A 22131-nucleotide genomic window follows, 5' to 3' on the forward strand; every position below is an offset into this window, starting at 1 on the left:
GAAATTAGTGATCATATTGGGATGCGTTGTACGTGTTTGTATGGTTAATAAGCGAGAAAATGAAAATAGGCAGTTGTGTGATCTATCTTGTTTTTCAAGGTACAACCAGGGCTCGTCTAGTATCGCTGAAACCGTCATTTAACGTTTAACGAGTGATCCACAATAGTCTTCCTCAATACTCAAATAAAAATTAATCTGCAAACACTTCTTCGGTAATTTGTATAGCCCGAAATTCTAATTTTGTTCGTTTCCTATCATACTGATGATATCTAAAGTAATCATAACTCTCCAGTCCAGTGCTTACAGCATCCAACTACGATTACAGTTACAATTATTCTATCAATTTATCGTACAGTTCCTACCAGACATGCCGCGATAGTTTGTAAATCACAATTAACTAATCAAAATTGAGAAACTTCAAAATGCACTTCGTACATTTCAAAACGGTTACCCGTAGGTGCTGTTAGCGTATTATATGTAATTCAATAATCAATCGCTAATTTTTGCTTCACTTCATTCAACAACCAGCACACCAAACGAGTAAAACACTCCACGCTTGGCACACACATATATGCAAACTACTTAATTCAAAACATTTTAAAGGTCCACAGTATCGTTGAAGATAAAGTGTGTGTTAGTCGAATTTACTCAATCGAGTGAGTGAGGTACGTGGACACCGTTCAGCTCATTCAGATGCAAAAAAACGAGTTTTCGTGATGTTGTTTTTTGATACGTTGTTGGATGCGAGCTTAATTAGCTCCAGTGAACAATATGAGATTTTCATATTTTTTTCCCTATAACGTCAATTAAAAATGCACGGATCGTGTAATTATAGTTAGTAGTGAAGTGTTTTGTTGTTTTGTTTTGGATGTTTATTCTTTCTGTTGAGAAATTGCACGCAATTCAATAGACTATGGACAATAACATTAAATTGAATACTATGAAGAAGGCGAATGTGGATCCAAGACAATCAATTAATAGCAGTGATGATTATGGCGTTGTAACAGGTGCGTGTTAGAGTTGTGCTCTGACTCATTCGATTCTAAGTAAATTGTTATTCTATTGTACCAGTCATCCATTGTTTTGACTTGGACTTTTATTTAAGCAAGTCGCTTAACACTAGACATCTACGATCTTGCTTCCAAATCAGTTTTACCAAAATAGCTCGAGATACCTAATGTCTAAATTTTCTTCATCATGGGACAAATCCAGAGCCTCATACACTTTACCCTATTTATAACACCATACAGACGTAGCTTCTTCAGCAGTAAACATTCTAAACAGAAAGATTCCACTTCAAAAATCAGTTCGTTTATCTTTGAGAGCCTCGCCTATGTTTTGCAAAATCCAACGGTGGACTGCTAATGTAATTCGAAACAACAACCGTGCTTAGAATATGATGTAACTTCGGACAATTATTTGTATATCGCTGTTGCACTTTCATTGCGAATATACCGAGCATATTAATGTTATGTTTGCATTTGTACCATTTGTGCAAGTTTACCATGTCATGCAAATTTGAGTCGTTGATATGCAATCATACAGTGTTATAACGAGATCTGCTATAAAGTACAGTAAGACTCACTGTTCGCAAGTTTGATTCTTTTTATTGCAACTCTTTGATGTGTTGCACAATTAAATTACAATTAACAGTTTGTCGCATTACCGGCATTCGGGAACCAATAAAATTTGCAATTAATTTGTTAACTGACGGACATAAATTGTCACATGACCTCGTTAATGGCACATTTTATTAGAGATAAGTCGTTAAAGTTTACTTAAATTCAGCACATCTTCAACGAAAATCTTGTACAAATAAGACGTTTTTTGCACGAACGCTCGTCAAAAATTCAGTTTTGTCTCGGAAAATGTTTTATTCAATTGAAGACGATGTTTGTTCTGAATGTGTATATAAAATGAAATGAATATTTTATCAAAAGAATTCACAAGGTTATCGTCTATAAAATTCGTGCTGCAGATTTATACACAAACAATCCGAATAAACCAATACACAAATCGACTTAAGAAACAGCCTGGGTCTTTAAATTGGAATATTTTAACTCGTTAGAATGAGTATTATAGGTACTGGTAGAGGAGAATAAAATGATTTGGCTACGGTTTACGCTCGATATGAAATGAGCGGACGGTTTCAATTTGATTATAAAACGGCAGGGCGATATGAAAGGTTTGACCAATGTGGTCCTATACAAATGCCCTTTCGGGTGTGCAGCAGAATGTATCTTGAAACGAATGAAGTGAAAGATTTCTGATCATACTGATGGTAAGCTTATGAGATGTGCGATCCCACAGTATTGTTATTTAATTTAATTGTTTTGAGAACTCACTAGCATCCTTTTATAACCAACACCAAGTTGCCGCCTCAATGTATGCAAATACTATCTGATAGAAAGTTAGGTGCTAATTGATATCTCGCCTAAATATAGGCTAGACATATTACCACAAATTCATCGTATTTGGGCTACGTCATAAGAGTCATTCAGTATGCACAGCCACCAAACTCACTGCAACTGTCCAAATTATGAAGCTTGAGTGAACTTTAGGACGTTACCAATCCGATATAATCGCAAGAAAAATTCCATGTAAAATTGTTTGACACGGAAATCGAACCCGGATCATTTCGGTGGAAGACTAGTACAAACCCACTTATCATGGGCGCGCGTTAGCATAGCGCCCGTGACGCAAGTCTTATTACTAGAAAAAATTTCAAAAAATTTTTTTGTCGTAGACTGCAGAACCATATATACAGCAAATATTGAAGTTCTACAATTCAAATACAAATGACTCCAAATTACCATTAAAAAAAACTAGGCGTCCGTACGAGTTCAACGAGCTATCACACGTTCTTGCAGCTTAAAATTTGGCCACGCAAAAAATCTTCCAAGGAGCCCCATTTCCATACATTTTGGTCAATTTCAGTACTTTAAACGAAATGAAAAAATCCTACGTTACTTTGTTAGTCCGTCCGTCCGTGTTTCCTATCTTCTAAAGTCTTCTTTAGATTTTGTTGAAATTTTGTGAGTAGAAAAAAAAATTTGGGGAAACCGGCCTCGTTTCGGAGCTAGGGCTCCTCGAAGTTCCCATATAGGCCCCATATAGGAACACCTTTAAGTGTGTGTGTGTGTGGATGGGTATGGTAGAACAAATTTGTTCGCTTTTGGTAAGCTCAGCTCGCCTCAATTTTTTCCCTAAATTTAGTATTTTTTAATTTTTTAAATTTTTCAAAATTTTTTATTTTTTTTTAAATTTTTCAAAATTTTTCAAATTTTTCAAATTTTTCAAATTTTTCAAATTTTTTTTTAATGTTAATTTTTTTTTTAAATTTTAATTTTTTTTTTTTATTTTTCAAAAATTTTTTAAATTTTTAAATTTTTTTACATTTTTCAAAATTTTTTAATTTTTTTTTTAATTTTCAAAATTTTTTAAATTTTTCAATTTTTTTTTTAAATTTTAAATTTTTTTTAAAATTTTTCAAAAATTTTTCAAATTTTTTAAATTTTTCAAAATTTTCAAATTTTTCAAATTTTTAAAAATTTAAAAAATTTTCAAATTTTCAAAAAAAATTACAAATTTTTTTTTTAATTTTTTTAATTTTTTAATAAACTAATTCTTCCAAAAGAACTGATATCAGTCAAAAACACTCAAAAGAGTAAAAGTGACGCAAGTCCCTGTGCATACGTCCAAAACAACTGATATCGCTGGAGGTGACGCATTCTGCGCTTGTACACAAAAACTGTAACAGCAAAAATTTGACCAAAGAAATTCTAGAAACAAAATTTTACCAAAAAAATTTTGCGTCACAAGCGGCAGATGTTGAGGAAAGTACTTTGAAGTACAAGCGCAGAATGCGTCACCTCCAGCGATATCAGTTGTTTTGGAAGTATGCACAGGGACTTGCGTCACTTTTACTCTTTTGAGTGTTTTTGACTGATTTAGGTTTCAAAATTTCAGAAGATTTTTTTTTGATGTAAACAGAACCTTTTCTTTGCTCGAGGCATCGTCTGTAGAATTAATTTCGTTGAATTAGTAACAGAATTTATATAAAATTTACACAGAATCTGTTCTCACTTTCAGAACGCTATTACGGCTGCTACAGACTCGGTGCTATCATAGCCGGTGCATTGATTATTATATTAATTGTTGGAACTGTTCCAATCCTATTTGCCATAGATAACAGTAAAGTAATTCTGCTAGTCACTTGTTGTATGCTATCAATCGTTGCCATATTACTGTTTCTGAGTTTCGGTTGGCAGCGAAAGCAGGCCAAAAATCAGCGAGAAAGATTTGGACGTGAATGGGTAACAACTACAAAGCGACAGGTAATCTGGTAAATTCGATTTGATTAAACTCTGAGACGAGTCTAACCAGTCTTCACTTTGTGCACCCGTTTTCAGAACAAGCAATACAAATCGGTTCCGACCTCATCACATACGTCATGGAAATTCTGGAACACTTCGAATAAAGACGAGCTTACCATGATTCCAGAGAAATCGGATCTGAGTCGGTTGAAAATTCAATCGACCAGACAACAGACCCACACCATCGTTTAGATAAGCTGAATTCATTGATTGTACAAAATTATTTATTTTTGTTTTGAAAATGTGTCTGAGCAATAAAAGGCAACTGATTAGACGTACCGGTATTACCACTTAATTCTAATGCAAATCATCGGCTCTGTTCGGTTCAATTGTCACGCGAGCGTAAGGACTAGCTGCACCCACTTTCTGTAAGTGAACTCGGCGAGACGGTCTCAATCCCATCACAATTAACCATGTAGCCACTCCACATAGTATTAACAACAGCAGAATCATCAATCCGTTCAACGTTTTGTACACCCATGCACTCCATCGCCGGCATTTAAGATCCGAGTCTGAGATTTCGGTAAGTAATTCTCCTCGTAAATCTTGCGGCAGGTAGCATCTACCATTTGTCTCCAAGCCAATATCCTTTATCCACCTCACATCACAGTTACAAATCAACGGATTTCCATTCAAATCGAACTTTTTGATTTTGTCCAGAGCGGTGACCAACGTTTCGTCAATGTACTTCAGACTAGTTCCACGTAGATTCAGAACCTCTAAACTAGTTACGGATCCATTCAGCACGTCATAGTCACCAAAAGCCTCGCCACTAAAGAATGTCAATTTCCACGAACCCTCAAGACTTACGGTTCTCAACTTGGGCAGTCCGAAGAACGCGTACTCCTGAATTGAACTAAGTCGGGGCATGTCATTCAAATATATTTCTTCCAAGTCGTTCAAATGAGGAATAACTTTCGCTTCCAAAGTTCGCAGCGGATTCTCGCTCAAATCCAAGATTTCAATGGACCGTGGAATGCTGGGGAAAAGTTCGAATTGGTTGCATCTGAATTTGGCAACTTTAAGTCCGACTCCCTGCAACAGGTCTATCGTATCCAGATTGGCATCTTCTATTTCAAGTATATTCAACTTCGTTGACACACCTAGACTGATGTACAAGTCGACATCGTTCACGGAAAATGTCTCATTCAGAAATCGATTGCGCGATAATATTAAGTGTGTCATCGACGGCAATGTGGAGAAAACATTGTTCGTGATTTTTTGTAGCAAATTTCTGGACAGATCCAATTTCAACAGATTGCCCAAACGTGCGAATGCATTTATCGAAAGTGCCTCAATTTTGTTCCAACTCAAATTCAGTTCCGATAAGTTTTTCACTTTCGCAAAATTATTGTCATCAATTACGGTGATAGCATTGTGCGACATATCCAACGTACTCAAATCATATCCAACAAAGTTCGGTACAAATTGGAATTCATTCCACGACATATCCAGCGAATTCGTGACTGTTGGTAATACCTCGGCAGCAAAATTTTCATTTTTAAATTTCCGATTTTCACAGTGAATATGCATGACAAGTAGTCCCCCCTGCGAAGAATTTTCCATTACACATTCGCAATATAAATTATCACTTGTTGAACGGTTGGCTGGTGTGACATTGTTGTTGTTGTTCGCTTCATCATCTACTGCATCAACAATCTCCGATGGGATTATTGGTTTTATCGGGACACATAGTTGGTGTATTACATCTTGACAACTGATGAACTTTCGGTGCAGCAAAACAGCCAGACAAATTAGGTGGAAAATGTTCATATTGTCGCACACAGTGTGTAATGTTAGAGGTTGTTATCGTCTATGGAATTACGATAGCACATAGTTTACAGACTATGCCGTTATCAACGAATGAAAATTTGTTCGTCGCAATTGAAAGAACTCTGGAACCACCACGCATTAAGTCGTCTTAATTTCGCGTTAATTTCGAATGTTTTTTTGTGGCTTTAAATCTTAACACTGCGCCCACCGAATTACAGTAAAATTGTCTGCGTTGGACTTCACCCAAATCACGTATCTGCACTGAGTCGTTGCCTGTTGAACGATGTATACTAAATGCAGCGTTCCCAATCATTTCTGGACGGAGTCTTATCGAATAAGCTTATCAACTCTTATCTATGTGATAACGTTTCCCATACTTTGATATTGGAAATTCGTTCAAACACACGGATATGTGCTGATAACAGCTAGGTATTGATCAGGTAGTTAATTAAATAGAAAATGAAGTGGAGCCACAAATTAATAGTTATTTACGCACTAAGCGGGAAGTAGAGGATCACTTGTCTATCATACATAGACGAGTTATGATAGAATTGCCTATAAGTCGGAAAATTATTAACTTTTTATAGAAAAGATGTCGAAAGGTATTTGGATTCATTACGTAATATGTACTTATCTCCTGCAAGAGTGGAGTCGAGTGACAAATATTCATAGAAAATCCTTTGTCATCCAAAAGAAAATCCACCAAAATTTAAAAAAATCCCCCAAAATTTACCAAGATCCACAAAATAATAGAAAATCCTTTAAAGAGCTCATGAAAATCAATAAAAAAAAATCCACTGAAAATCCTACGAGATGGCGTCACTTTTATATGAAAAAATGAGCAAAGATCAAGAGTTGTCATGTCTCTCATTTTTCAATATATTTTACATGCTATATGCGTCGAAAGCCGTAATTTTCATGTTTCAAGCACTTCTTTCGACGCTTTCAGCATGTAAAATCCATTACATAACTCGGGATAAAAAGACGAAAAGTCTCGTTTTCGTAAGCTTATTGACCTCGGCTTCGCCTCGGATCAACAAAAATCACACGAAAACTCAACTTTTCATCTTTTTATCCCTAGTCATGTAAAACAGGCATGAGCGCCTCCGAAAATTAGCCGCCGATTAAGCCGCCGCCGGCCATTTTGAGCAAGCCGCGCCGCAGCCGAGCCGGTGCCAAAAACACGGCTCAAGCCGGCTTGAAACGGCTGGAAAATGAAATAAAGATTTCGAAAGGTGAATGGGTGAAATAATTTTGAAAACCGAGATTCCTGTTGATCCTAAGCAGCTCAAGTACTTTTTGAATTTTTTTTTTTTCAAAATTAAGAAAATTTTGAAAATTTTCTTGAATTTTCATGAATTTTCCAGAATGGTATATTACGTCCTCGCTTCTAAGTTTGTTGTTTTGGCAAGTATGACCTTTGCGGAACGAGCCGAAGGCGCACAATCAGTTAATTCACAAATTTGAGAAAACTTTATCGATCTTTGCGAATTTTCTCGATTTTTTTTTTCTTTTCAATTTTTACTTGATTTTCGTGAGCTTTCGATTTCTTCTCGAAAACCATTTTCTTAATGAGTTAAATGAGTGTACCGGAGCATGATTTTCCATTTAGTTCAAGTTTTGAGGCAATAAAACTTGACGTGTTAGTGAACCTTAGACTTAGAGACTTGCTTGTAACAAGACCAGTTCCACTTGCACTTTGAACAACCTAATCTACCTACATTTTCGCTTTCCGTACAATTTCATTTTCATGCTTACTAGTTCATTTTCCATGAATTTATCTAAACGTTTTTATTTTGAAAAAAAGTTAAAAGGAACCTCCAGCCGAGCTGTTTTAAGCCGGCTCAAGCCGACTTTTTCGCCGCCGCCGAGAAATTTTTTTCTCCGTCGGCGCTCATGCCTGATGTAAAATACTATTTGACGTATCGTGATCTTTGCTGAATGGTGTTGTCAGCTTGCAACCCAAATGCCAACAATAATTCTTACTTAATGTTAGACGGTATGTTCTCGATTACTAATAGTAGATTATCTACTCAGTTCAAATCGTTTTATCGATTTCAATTGTTATTTCTACTATACTTTTGCAAGACAACAACATTGAATAATTGTTGGAAGTCTCATTCCTATCTGCCCGATATTATTAGAATCATTGGAGAAGACCCACTTAAATCAACCATCGTAATACACACCATGTGATAAGACCGTTTCAAATACTTAGAACACAAATTTATTTCATGGAAAGAATATAAACAAGAAAACCTACACTGCCATTTCATCTTCATCTTTTTATAGTTAACACTGTACAGTAAAGTGAAGACACCTACTTGTTCTAAAGTTCTAAATATTTTCGCTATACTACCATAGATGGCGCTATATGTAATGATTTCAGAAAACATGTCTACGCAATGAACTTAAGATAAATTATAAATAATTGGGAGAATATTTATACTTCCAATGCGGTCTTTTATTTCTCCCATATTTCTCAACAAAATTTCTTGACAGACCAATGGACCAGCAGATATATGATTCCAATTTCGCTTATTATAAACTAAGAAATTGACGGTAGATTAGTCGATATAGTGACTATTGCATAAATATGGACGTACGGTTATAAAATATGCGTATCACCAAATGGAAATAATTTTTTATATACACAAAACAAACTGTCCGGTGAATGACCGTCGTTATGATTTTTTTTTTGCTCGGAGAAAACTAAACTAATTCGAATTCTGAATTCTTTCTTACGCTCATTCTCGAGTTATCTTTTTTTCTTCGATTCATTTATTTTTGAATGAAGATAAATTGCTATAATGGTCAAACGAATTAAATTAATTCTTAAATTTTGTTTAGGAACAGGTATCCAAGTACAAATATTTGCAAAAACAAATCTCAAATTTTATCCAAAGTTCACAGTAGTTCGATGAGAGAAAAAGCGTTATGAGTCGAATGGTAAATTCGATGGTAAATAATTCTTATCTGATCATTTCTTGGATATTGTCTTGTAAAAATATAACGAAAATGAACCCGTGGAACTTACCTTTTTGCTATGGTTTGTTTAAAAGTAATCATCCGTATGATGGCTGTACAATAACAATAGTTATTGACAAAACAACCGATAAAATGGTGAAAAGTCAAAGTGAATGTTGTTGATCCGAGGCGAAGCGAGATCAACAATCAGTCATAAATGTGACCTTTTAATTTATGTATGCATTTTTTTTGCGCTTACACACGAATACCAAACAAAACAGCTATTTTACCAACTAATTAACTGATGGGTTTGTTTCGGCACTAGATGTTAGACGGTCGATACGAGCGAAGCGAGTCAAGATATTCATTATTCACATCGTCAGCCATAATTAGCACATGCTACACATATGTACTAGAAGGACCTACTACAATACCAATAGAGTCCTGTCAACTGAACTGAACTGAACTGTCAATTTAAGCACTGATACGTGTAGTACCCACTACAATATGTAACATCTGCTACAACGGATCTGTCAATGTATAATTTTACTCAATTTAGACATATATGAATGAGAGATATATACGACATGTAGAAGAAAAACATAGGCCAAAAAACCTTAATTGGTCACACTGATTTTCAGCTAGTATTTCTTGTTAAATTTCATAGTTAAATGATGCTACGCTAGATGACGCTAGAATGTGCACATACAACACTAGCTCAAAATCAGTGTTACCAACACAGGTTTTTTTGTCCCACGAATATTCGACTTTGTCGTATATATCAATCTTTCATATATGATCCTAACGTTGCATAAAAGCAAATGTTTACACGCGTTTAAATCGATGATAATAAGAACTTATTGACAAAAACATTAAGTCGAAGAAATTACCATTAATAATATCGAATGTACTTTGATCTAACTTTTTTGGTGTGCTTGTTCATATATGACTTGCTTAATTGGCATATACTGCAAATATTATTCAAAAGAAAAAAACGAGCCATCAGAACAGTCGGAGTGTTTGCTGCGACTGAGCCCCGTACAAACCCGTATATCTATTGCGTACGTGACCCTAGTGCGTCTGTCACCCTACTTTGACCGTAAGCCTATGCGCCGGTTAAAGTAGTTAAAGTAAAATTATTATGAAATGTGTACATCTTAGAAATTGCGCATAGCGCAATTACGAAGCCCCGTACGACGTTCCTTTCAAATAAAACAAAAATTTCAAATAGCCCTAAAATCTTAATTTATTGAGTATAAATACACATAGGGCCTAGTATCGGCCTCAGTCCGAGGATCCAATTTTTTTTTTCAACTACATTCTATTCGGCCTTTGATTACCTTCCAAATGAAACAAAAAATACGGAAAACGGATGAAATTTGCTCGAGTTATATGTAAAATACACATAGGGCCCTAGTAGCGGCCTTAGTCCGAGGACCCAAATTTTTTTTTTTTTTTCAACAACATTCTATTCAATGTTCGATTATCTTTCAAATGAAACAAAAATTACGAAAAACGGATGAAATTTACTCGAGTTGTATGTAGAATACGCATGGGGCCCTAGTAGCGGCCTTAGTCCGAGGACCCAAATTTATTTTTTTTTTTCAACAACATTCTATTCAATGTTCGATTATCTTTCAAATGAAACAAAAATTACGAAAAACGGATGAAATTTACTCGAGTTGTATGTAGAATACGCATGGGGCCCTAGTAGCGGCCTTAGTCCGAGGACCCAAATTTATTTTTTTTTTTCAACAACATTCTATTCGGCCTTTGATTACCTTCCAAATGACACACAAATTACGAAAAACGAATGAAATTTACTCGAGTTCAATGTAAAATACACATAGGGCCCTAGTAGTGGCCTTAGTCCAAGGACCCAAATTTAATTTTTTTTGAACAACATTCTATTCGGCCTTTGATTACCTTCCAAATGAAACAAAAATTACGAAAAACGGATGAAATTTGCTCGAGTTATATGTAAAATACACATAGGGCCCTAGTAGCGGCCTTAGTCCAAGGACCCAAATTTAATTTTTTTTGAACAACATTCTATTCGGCCTTTGATTACCTTCCAAATGAAACAAAAATTACGAAAAACGGATGAAATTTGCTCGAGTTGTATGTAGAATACGCATGGGGCCCTAGTAGCGGCCTTAGTCCGAGGACCCAAATTTATTTTTTTTTTTCAACAACATTCTATTCGGCCTTTGATTACCTTCCAAATGACACACAAATTACGAAAAACGAATGAAATTTACTCGAGTTCAATGTAAAATACACATAGGGCCCTAGTAGTGGCCTTAGTCCAAGGACCCAAATTTAATTTTTTTTTCAACAACCTTCTATTCGGCCTTTGATTACCTTCCAAATGACACAAAAATTACGAAAAACGAATGAAATTTACTTGAGTTCTATGTAAAATACACATAGGGCCCTAGTAGATTTTCACTTCTAAGGCCCTAACTCACGGTCCACACACCCGATTTAAAAAAAACTTTTTTTTCCTGGATTGATATTGACAATACCTATCATTTGCCGTGTCATTTACATTTCCATCGTTTATTTTGCCATAAATATCACCAAAAGACCTTAAATCACTTAGGTGGCCCTAACTCACGAAGGGCCGACCCGAATATGCCCATCTTCGAACTTAGCCTCACTATTTTGACTATCTTTCAGGGAAAAAAAAAATTTTGAAATCGGATTTGATTTACTCAAGATATCGACGTGACGGACAGACGGACAGACGGCCCAAATTTTTATTGCGGATTCGTCATCTATGAACATAGGCAAACACTTTGCCCTTACCGTCTGCTTCGAATTCCATCAATTACACACGGCATCGTAATCCTATAAGCCCCTTCGTACTTCGTACGGGGCTAAAAATGCAAAAAAAAGAATAAATATTGAGATTACGTAAAAATAAATCATTTTTTTTCGGGAACATAGAACCGCAACAAGAACTGCCGACGTATACAATGGCATGTATATCTATCCCTACCATTACCATCTTGTATGATCAAAATAGAAGAGTCAATTAATTTTTTCCTTTAAACTGTGGTATATAAATGACCATCAGCTCCAGTATTTTCATCAATTACAAAGAAGTTCCTGAGTTTAGCGGATTGTTTTAAAACTTTAAACAAAATGAAATCAGTTCTAGTTTTCGCTTTTTTTGCTGTTGTTGCCGTAGCTCATGTAAGTGTTGTGTAAAGATTCCAATCGCTTTCCTTCAGTTATATTAGCTGTGAGATGAAATAGCCGTTTGTAAAAGGTTAATTTGTACTAGTTTGTAGCATACTAAGTTTAGTCGTTAACCTTTTAGGGACGGTTATATCATCTGTTATCGATAACGACGACGAGGAATTAACCAAGGCTGTATACTTTGGGGAGGTCACGCAGATCGCCATTTTATTAGATACGCGGGAACACACCTTTTCCATACAAACGAATTCACCAAAATTGAATTTGGATGGCGTGGTGAATTTTTTGTATGAAACGTGGTGTGTAACCCGCGTATCTGCATCTGCGTGACCTCCACCTCCCCAAAGTATACAGCCCTGGAATTAACTCTGTGGCTTGCGTTCTATACGGAAAAATATAATTAAGGAAGTGAACAGGCCCAGACGGTGAATACGGTGAATTCGGGGGCCTTTTGGATTTTTGTATAAGAATTTTTAATTTGTGGGCCTTTTTAAATTGAGTTGCATGGAGCCCCCGATGGGTTTTTTCGAGCCAGTTCGGTACTGAGGTGAAAGACTACTTCATTATTTTGAAAATACTGTGTTGAATTTCGAATTGATTTTCTTGCCGCCTCTGAAAAATCAACTTCAGTTTGACTATTTATTTATTAAAATATTCTTAGATGTTACAATTACATTAAGTTTGTTAATTCCCCATTAGATGAAAAGTAAAAATTAAATGTTTTTCTTCTCAGGCAAATGACGACGAAGCGCTTAAAGAGAAGCTCGGCCAGGTTACCAAGGAGTGCGCGGAGAAAACCAACTTCAGCGAAGAAGGAATCAAGAAACTACACTCGAACGACTTATCTCTGACAGAAAACATCCAATGCTTCCAGAAATGTTTCTTCGAAAGTTCTGGCATTATCACAGACCAAGCATTCGATAAGGAAAGGATATTGGCAATTGGACGTGTGTACAAGAAGGATGAGGCTCAGACAAAAGAAAATTTGGAGAAATGTGGCGCCCTATACAAGCCAGATGCATTTGACTGCGATGCTGCGTGGGAAATTTTCAAATGTTTCCACTAAAATGCTTTTTTATCTCGAAAATTTTACGATGAAAACTGGTCTTATTGTACGTTCTCTGATGTCAAAACTTAATGATTGGATTAATAAAATTGAAAAATAAATTTTCAAAAATGATTAGTTTTGGCTTTAATGACAAGATGCGGTGAAAAGAGAGTCTAAATACCCAAAGACTGTTCTAAGAGCACGAACGTCAGCACTCCCAAGTTTATACACTATTAGAAAAATGTATGAATATGTACGACTTGGCTACAAGAAAAGTGAAATTTGACTTATTTTGCAATTTCTGCTCTTCAAAATCATTTCGATTTGTAGCCGAAGCAGTTGAAGGACACAAACACATATCATAACATTCTATAAAAATGTCTATCATTGTCTACAGAGTTGGCTTTAGAAACTCTTTTCTACATACACCCAGTCTTTTGTTAAAAGAAATAATGGAAACTCTGCTAGTAGATTAAATGTTTATTTTGACGATTTGGAAGGTGTCCAATATTAAAACTTCCCAATTATCTTACTAAACAGAACTTTCAATAACTCTACCACTGTAGAGTCTCGAACTCTGAAGGACAAGACAGCTCGAACCCCAAAATTTTTTTTAAAAACATTTTTGGTAGTGGACTTGCGTCACGCCCGCTTACTAACGTGCGGGCATGATTCTCTGTCGAATAGAAAACAAACTTCTAGAAGACGAAAGTGAGAGCTTCACTGTTAAATCAATCAATCAATCAATAAGACTAGAGGACTTGACGCTGAAGCTGTGACTATTGTCTTTTGATATCGTTATGTTGTTTTAAAGTTTGATTAGACGCGTCTAATGACATCTCACACGATAATAAATTCGCAAAATTACCAACGTAGTAGTCCTTATTGCAAAGACTAATAAATAAATGTAACAATTCGACCTATCGTTCAGAACGGAATCTTGCTCGTAATTGTTGATATTAGACCTCTAAGAGTTCGTACTGTAATTCTTCGTTAAGTTACCAGTGAATTTTGACAAGTCTACCCATGTAAATTATATTGGTAGCCCTGTCAAAATTTTCACAGTGATCTTCACTGGGCACTACTGTAAGTATTCGTGGAAAATGTTTTGATAATTTTATAACACAATTATCGAACTGTCGAATTATCGAATGAACTTTAATCTAGCAAGTGTTTTCGCCCGTACACATGACTTGCAAAATTGGTTTACGAAGTTCTTACAAAGCAAATATTAAAAGAAAGAAAATGTAAAAAAGAGAACCAATATCGAGGTATTAAATTACATAAAAATAAATCATTTCAGACTAACATAGAACCGAAACAAGAATTGACGACGTATGGCATAATATCTATCCCTACTATTAACATCTTCTATAATCAAAATGGAATAGCCGAAAAACAACACAACCAATTTTGGATCATATATAAATGAGAATCATCTCAACTATTTTTGTTAATTATAAAGAAGTTCCTAAGTCGAGTGGATCGCTTTAATACTCTAAACGAAAATGAAATCAGTTTTAGTTTTTGCTCTTTTTGCTATGGTTGCCGTAGCTCATGTAAGTGTTTCTCAATTTAATTATCTTTTGTGGGTGGAATCGGTTGTTGTTGTTAGTTCATTAAACTTTAGTTTACATTTTTATTTTCATTAATTTGGTTGAAGCAACAAAAGCTGTCTGAAAGTAGGGATGGGCGATATTGATATTGATAATCGATAATTATCGATTATCGATAATCGATTATCGATAAATTTTTCTATCGAAAATTATCAAAAATAATATCGATAATCGATAATAATTGATATTTCGATAATTATCAAAATATCGATATCTCGATAATAATCAAAATATCGATATTTTGATAATTATCGAAAAATCGATATTTTGATAGCTACTATGAATATGAATATTTAGATAAACCAATACAAATGCATGCAGTTTTCAGCTGTAACTCTTCCATCTTTCCATTAGGATGATGATAAATTAGACAGAGATCTCGAAAAGTTGCTTAGAACAGTTTTCAATTTCTTCACAGTAACATAATTTTATGATTATCAATTATTTTCGGAAATATCAAAATTTGATAATTATTGAAATATCGATATTTTGATAATTATCGATATTTTGATAATTATCGATATTTCGATAATTATCAAATTATCGATAATTCGATAATTATCGATAACGATTTGATATATCAATTATCGATAAATTGTTTTGATTGATATTATCGATAATATAAAAGGTCTCCCATCCCTAGTCTGAAAGCCTAGGTCTCAGCTTTTGGTAGTAGAATATTGTTATTTGGTCCTTTAAGTGATAGTTTCACAGAGACGATGATGTGTTCATTAGCATTTTGTTCATTCCTCTTCAATAATTTGTTTTGTTTCTTAATTTGAAAAATCGTTTAATCGAACGAAATAGTTGTTATACCTGTTGTGTGGTCTCCATTGGCTTAGACGTTTCACAGGCGATTGCGGTGTTGCCCGGAAATAATTTTCTCTCAAACATTTCTGCATCAAATAATCATGCACAAAATTATACGTGTGGGACACTTTCGCAATTAGTCCAGCCTTTTTTTGGCCTTTTGTATTGTTTAAAACGAAAACGAGTGCTTTTTTCGTAAGTGGAAAGTATAACTATTTAAGCGAAAGGTTTCAGTCCACACCCAATCAAGAGATTTACAAAGTTCCTAAAACAAACCCTTTTCCCTAGAAAAGTAATTTTGTTATTTGATAATGCGGAAGGAATTTCTAAATTTGCTAGTGATGTGAAGAACTACTCTACGAAAACTTCCTATTTCAGGCAAATGACGATGAAGTACTAAAAGAACAAATCGCCCAGATAACCAAAGAGTGTGCAGAAAAAACCAACTTCAGCGACGAAGGAATCAAAAAATTACAAGCTCAAGACCTATCACTTACAGAAAACGTTCAATGCTTCCAAAAATGTTTCTTTGAAAATGGTGGCATCATCAAAGACAAAGCTTTCGATAACGAAAAGGTATTGGCGATCGGACGTTTATACAAACAAGACGAAGCTAAGGTAAAGGCAAATTTGGAGAAATGTACCCCTCTATACAAGCCAGATGCATTTGATTGCGATGCCGCGTGGGAAATTTTCAAATGTTTCCATTAAGAAGGATTTCAACGCGAAACATTTCACAACGAAAACTGGATTTAAAGTGCTTTCTGATGTCGAACATTAATGATTGAATTGATAAAGTTGAAATAAAAATTTCATATGTTTCCACAAATAATTAATTTTGTTTTTGCTTACGACATGCGAAGAAGATATAGAAGAGAGAGATAGATGGAGGGTAGATCGAGAGGAAGAGGTTGGAGTGAATTTCCATAATATGACTAAAGTCACATAAAATCACATTACATGTAAATTCCCGAGTTGCAAAATGTTTCCACAACAATTTTGTAAAATCTTCCGTGTACCATGTAACGACAACACGAAACAATAGTGGGATATAAATATAGCAATGAAAATGCAGATTTAATTCGTTCTTACCCGACAGCAAAAACCCACAAAATTGTCTCTGCAAACATTTAATTTGTGATTTTCGTCTCTTTCAAATTAATGCAATTAAACCGAACCCGGAGTAAGTTTTCGGGTATAACAAACACTTTCGGTTGCAGTTTTGTTTGTTTTGTTTTTGCAATGCATTTAAAATAAAATTGTGGAAAAAGCAAACAAAATGTGTACAAATTTTCGCTTCTCACAATCCGATGCTGTATGTGTGTGGTGCAAACAACATCCCCTTTCTGACAACAAAAGAATACAAGTTAAGAGTGGGTTGACAAGATAACAACAAGCGAACGAAACGAAACGGGGAAAAAAAGTAATCCTTTCTTTGACTAAGTACAAACTGATATTTAAAAAAATAAAAGTTTTGTATCGGAAAAAGTTGTTGTTGTTGTTACTGCTGCTGCTGCTGCTTCCCCAACAATACTTTTTCCACTCGACATCCCTTTAACAGCAACTTAAAAATATATAACAAATAAGTAACAAACGGTATAATGCTCTTAAATTATCTAAGAAGACGTACAATTCAAGAATTTTTTGCGTCAAATTTTTATGTTGAAAAACAGAAAGTTTTTTGCTCGTCATTCCAACGATGCTACATATATATATATACGTACATACACAACGAGTATACGTTTACATTGAAACGGAATTCTTTTTAAACTTTTGTTTACGACAGAATTGTACTAAGGGAAGCGAATAATTTACGGCTTTGTGAACAAAATGATAGTCTTCCGTCAAATAGTCTGAATTTTCACCGTTTACAGTCTTGTCAGACCGACGAAAATACTGGATTTTGTGAGGAAAAATTGTATAATAGACCCAATAGACCTGATATTGGATATTCGGACATTTTACTGGATTTCACAGAAATGATAACAGATGGCGTTGGCAGCAACGCAATATGTTATCAATCATTTGAGTCTGTTAAGATCAAAAGTCGGTCTTTTCCATCTGTCAAAGTGACATTTAAAATGTCAAACTATTTTTTTTTTCAATTCTTGAAAAAAAAATTCGTTTGACATTTTAAATGTCACTTTGACAGATGGAAAAGACCGACTTTTGATCCCAACAGACTCATTTATCTGCTGTATTTACAGTAAGCATTGTTCCTCAACCAGTCCCAATTACTTCAGCAACCAATTAAAAATACATTTGACTAAATAAAGTATATTAAAATGAATCTAAGCGCATCGTGATTTGACAACCAGTATACTTACATAACCATCCTTTGCAACTGTTTTCATTACATTTTATAAGGTTTATTATGTGTAAACGATTGCAATGGGCACCACTGACAAAAAAATATTCGAAAAACTCACCTGCTGCAGGTAACTTTGTCTCCAGGTAATCCACAGCTGTAGCGCCCCATACAAAAATACAACTGCGGCAGATAATGTAGATTACCTGGAGACAAAGTTACCTGCAGCAGGTGAGTTTTTCGAATCTTTTTTGTCAGTGTAAGATCTACTTCGTATAAACGTGCGCGCGCAAGCTCAATACACCGAATAAACTCCACACTGCGAGTATGGTAAAAATGCTGATTTCTAGTTGCATGTCAACCCATTTGTAAATAAAATATGAATCTAGCACTCTACACAACATAAAGGCGTTGTAAGTAAAATATCTTTTTGTCTGAACATGTGGCTTTGGCGCTGGTAGAGCTTTCGACTCATAATCGAGAGGTCCCGTGTTCAAATCCGCGGCTGGGCAAGATGATTTTTCCTTCATTCGCTTTCTATGTACCACTTCCTCGTAGATATTCTAATAGTCCGTTGCCAATTCGCAACGTTAAAAATATCGAATGTCCTATTCTAAGAGATTATGTAAAATATAAAACCTTAAATAACTCGAGAAATACACGCTCTGCGAAGCTAGGACTCTCCAATATATATCCTCATCAATGGGGGCAGAACGTAGCCTTAGCTTTGTACAGCGCGTATTTCTCGAGTTATTTAAGATTTAATTTTGATGACGGGACGGAACTGATCCCTAAGGTAAAGTTGCAGAATAATTAGGTTTTCAGAATAGATTTCATTGTTATCAGGCTGCAATCACTCTAGAAAGTATATTTACTCAACGATTGACATTGTTCGGACTTCGGAGATTGACATTGTTCGGACTTCGGACGGATGATCTGACGCAAAAGAATCTGAATCCGTTCCTGCAAAAATATTTGGTTATAAATGTCAGAACCAAAATAGAACCCAACTAAAATTCCACCCATCTTTTGTGACATCTGCCTTTTGCTTTCACACACCCCAATTTAATAAGGGCGCCCTTTACCATACCATATCTGTATCCCTATCACCAAAATTATATCGTTCGTCGTATCGAATGTATTTATTTGTTCAGCGTTATAAGACGGAATATAGTCCCAAACTTCGACATGACACAATAACGCTTCGTTACAATGGTCTGGTAGTAACATAATACAAACATCAAGCAACAGTAAAACTTACTATAACGAATATTGAAATGAATTCCAAGTATACGAAGACATTTTCCATAAAATTTTGAGTTGCTATAGATGCTATTCCGAATGGCAGACTCATCACATAAAAACATGTTCATCGCTTCTGTACTTATTCATAAAATATTTTCACGGACGAGAGGGTTATTTTTCATAGGAAAATACAATATCAACCCCAATATACATATATACCTATAGGTATGTACATATATATAGTGTGTATGTGTAATATTCTTATTATGTGAAAGTACTAAGTATAAATATGTATCGAGATGTGTATAGACGATCACACACTGTATAGAGAGATGCAACCAGCCAGCTACCCCATTTCTGGTATGAACAAAGTGAAAGAGGAAAACACCGAAAATTTCGCTGAACAGAATTTGTAATTTGATTTCACTCTCGATATAATGTGGCGAATTTTTTTTTTCGTCTTCTTTTATTCTTTTTGTGGACGATATTATGTGTTAAATTGTAAAGTTGACGTACCGTGAAAATAAAATTATTTTTTTTTTCGATTTTTCATGTTTCATTGATATTGTTATTGTGCTGAAGGAATTTTTTTTTTGTTTTGTTTTGTTTCTTTTATATGTTTTGTGTGCACGGCTATAGACGGACTGTATGCCTTATAAAAGAAATGTTGATGGAACGATTTGAAATTTTAATTTTTCTTTTCTGCTTTCTTCCGTGTATCATGCCACATTTACTTCGATTTTTTTTTTTGTTCTATGTTGAAACAATAAACAAGTTCTGTTAGAAGGATGGATTTGAATGAGGTGTAGGATGGGTATATGATGGTGAAAACGTAAGACAATAAAATGGAATGGGCCAACATGTTTGCTTAATACAAAACCTTTTTGTATTTTTATAGTCAGGCTTTGTTTGAATAACACATTTTGTGTTTATAAGGAAATGTAATGAAACACAAAATTTTATTGATGTGCCCTTTTTATTCCGTTATAATAGCAACTGTTGCCAAATCGATTTAGTCATTCGGAGCAGAAAATGGTCGAACAACGTTTCGAGTAAAATTAAGATTTAGATGATGCGAACGTTTGATTACTTTGAGAGAAACGTAATTTAAATTAGATTTTTCTTTGATGGGACTCAAGCAACCAAACATAGGATTGCAGTACGTTAGATTGTGACGCAAATAAACATGGCAAATTCGCGGGGTGGTGTAGAAATTCATAATGTCCGCGTACAAAACTGTTACAAACATCAATGACAAAAGTAAGTAGTGGCCTTCGGTTAATACATAGTGAAGAAGTATGCTGAGACGAATGTAGGAAAAGATTTTGTAACAATCACTAGTCAATATCTGAACAAAAGAAGTAACAGATTCAGTGATGATTATAATAGCAATGTGCAATACGCTTACCGTTTTTAATAGACTTAGAATCCTCTATTGTCTAGAGTAATACGATTCAACGAGCAAAATAAGTCAACGGTTCATCGATTGTTACGTATGAAAAGGTAAACAGAATTCGTAATCTATTTTCTGATACCATAACGCTGACTGGTTAAAACTTGATTTAAATCTGTAAACGAATTAATTTATTCTATTGCTAGACATCATGGGCGCGCGTTAGCATAGCGCCCGTGACGCAAGTCCTATTACTAGAAAAAATTTCAAAAAAAATTTTTTGTCGTAGACTGCAGAATCATATATACAGCAAATATTGAAGTTCTACAATTCAAAGACAAATGACTCCAAATTACCATTAAAAAAACTAGGCGTCCGTACGAGTTCAACGAGCTATCACACGTTCTTGCAGCTTAAAATTTGGCCACGCAAAAAATCTTCCAAGAAGCCCCATTTCCATACATTTTGGTCAATTTCAGTACTTTACCTGTTTCCTGTCTTCTAGATTTTGTTGAAATTTTGGGAGTAGATTCTAGTCGTCAATCTAAGACATTCCAGAAAAAAAAAATGGGGGGAGCCGGCCTCGTTTCGGAGCTAGGGCTCCTCGAAGTTCCCATATAGGCCCCATATAAGAACACCTTTAAGTGTGTATGTGTGGATGGGTATGGTAGAACAAATTTGTTCGCTTTTGGTATTTGGTAAGCTCTGCTCGCCTCAATTTTTTTCCCTAAATTTAGTATTTTTTAAATTTTTAAATTTTTCAAAATTTTTTAAATTTTTTTAAATTTTTCAAATTTTTTAAAATGAAAGCAAAATAAAATGATCGAGTCTGGTTTTTGACAATTGAAGAGACACTTACAGACTCGATCATTTTATTTTGCTTTTACCTTAAATTTTTCAAAATTTTTCAAAATTTTTTAAATTTTTAAATTTTTTTAAATTTTTAAAATTTTTTAAATTTTTAAATTTTTTTTAAATTTTTCAAAATTTTTTAAATTTTTTAAATTTTTCAAAATTTTTAAAATTTTTTAAATTTTTCAAAATTTTATAAATTCTTTTAAATTTTTCAAAATTTTATAAATTCTTTTAAATTTTTCAAATTTTTCAAAATTTTTCAAATTTTTCAAATTTTTCAAAATTTTTTAAATTTTTCAAAATGTTTTAAATTTTTTAAATTTTTTAATTTCTTTTAAATTTTTCAAATTTTTCAAAATTTTTCAAATTTTTCAAATTTTTCAAATTTTTCAAATTTTTTTAAATTTTTCAAAATTTTTAAAATTTTTTAAATTTTTCAAATTTTTTAAATTTTTCAAATTTTTCAAAATTTTTCAAATTTTTTAAATTTTTTCAATCTAATAATTCTTCCAAAAGAACTGATATCAGTCAAA

The 22131-nt window shown here is 34.2% G+C and overlaps 4 protein-coding genes across 4 annotated transcripts; 3 read left to right on the forward strand and 1 right to left on the reverse strand.

Moving 5' to 3' along the window:
• Positions 1–610: 610 nt before the first annotated feature.
• On the forward strand, positions 611–4654 carry LOC119083189. The gene is made up of 3 exons (XM_037192853.1): positions 611–1007; positions 4093–4337; positions 4413–4654. Exons 1-3 carry the CDS (start codon positions 914–916, stop codon positions 4566–4568), a joined length of 495 nt encoding a protein of 164 aa, XP_037048748.1. The 5' UTR covers positions 611–913; the 3' UTR covers positions 4569–4654.
• Positions 4583–21610, reverse strand: LOC119083186 (leucine-rich repeat neuronal protein 2). The gene is made up of 2 exons (XM_037192848.1): positions 21599–21610; positions 4583–6405 (listed from the first exon to the last, which is right to left on the reverse strand). The coding sequence occupies exon 2, from the start codon at positions 6147–6149 to the stop codon at positions 4674–4676; it is 1476 nt and encodes a 491-aa protein (XP_037048743.1). The 5' UTR covers positions 6150–6405; positions 21599–21610; the 3' UTR covers positions 4583–4673.
• On the forward strand, positions 12060–13433 carry LOC119083190 (general odorant-binding protein 56a-like). Its single transcript, XM_037192854.1, has 3 exons — positions 12060–12104; positions 12199–12317; positions 13057–13433. Exons 1-3 carry the CDS (start codon positions 12098–12100, stop codon positions 13387–13389), a joined length of 459 nt encoding a protein of 152 aa, XP_037048749.1. The 5' UTR covers positions 12060–12097; the 3' UTR covers positions 13390–13433.
• Positions 14795–16629, forward strand: LOC119083191 (general odorant-binding protein 56a-like). Its single transcript, XM_037192855.1, has 2 exons — positions 14795–14930; positions 16176–16629. Exons 1-2 carry the CDS (start codon positions 14880–14882, stop codon positions 16506–16508), a joined length of 384 nt encoding a protein of 127 aa, XP_037048750.1. The 5' UTR covers positions 14795–14879; the 3' UTR covers positions 16509–16629.
• Positions 21611–22131: the final 521 nt, after the last annotated feature.

This window comes from Bradysia coprophila, unplaced genomic scaffold, assembly GCF_014529535.1.
Source record: "Bradysia coprophila strain Holo2 unplaced genomic scaffold, BU_Bcop_v1 contig_561, whole genome shotgun sequence".
Taxonomy (NCBI): Eukaryota; Metazoa; Arthropoda; class Insecta; order Diptera; family Sciaridae; genus Bradysia; species Bradysia coprophila.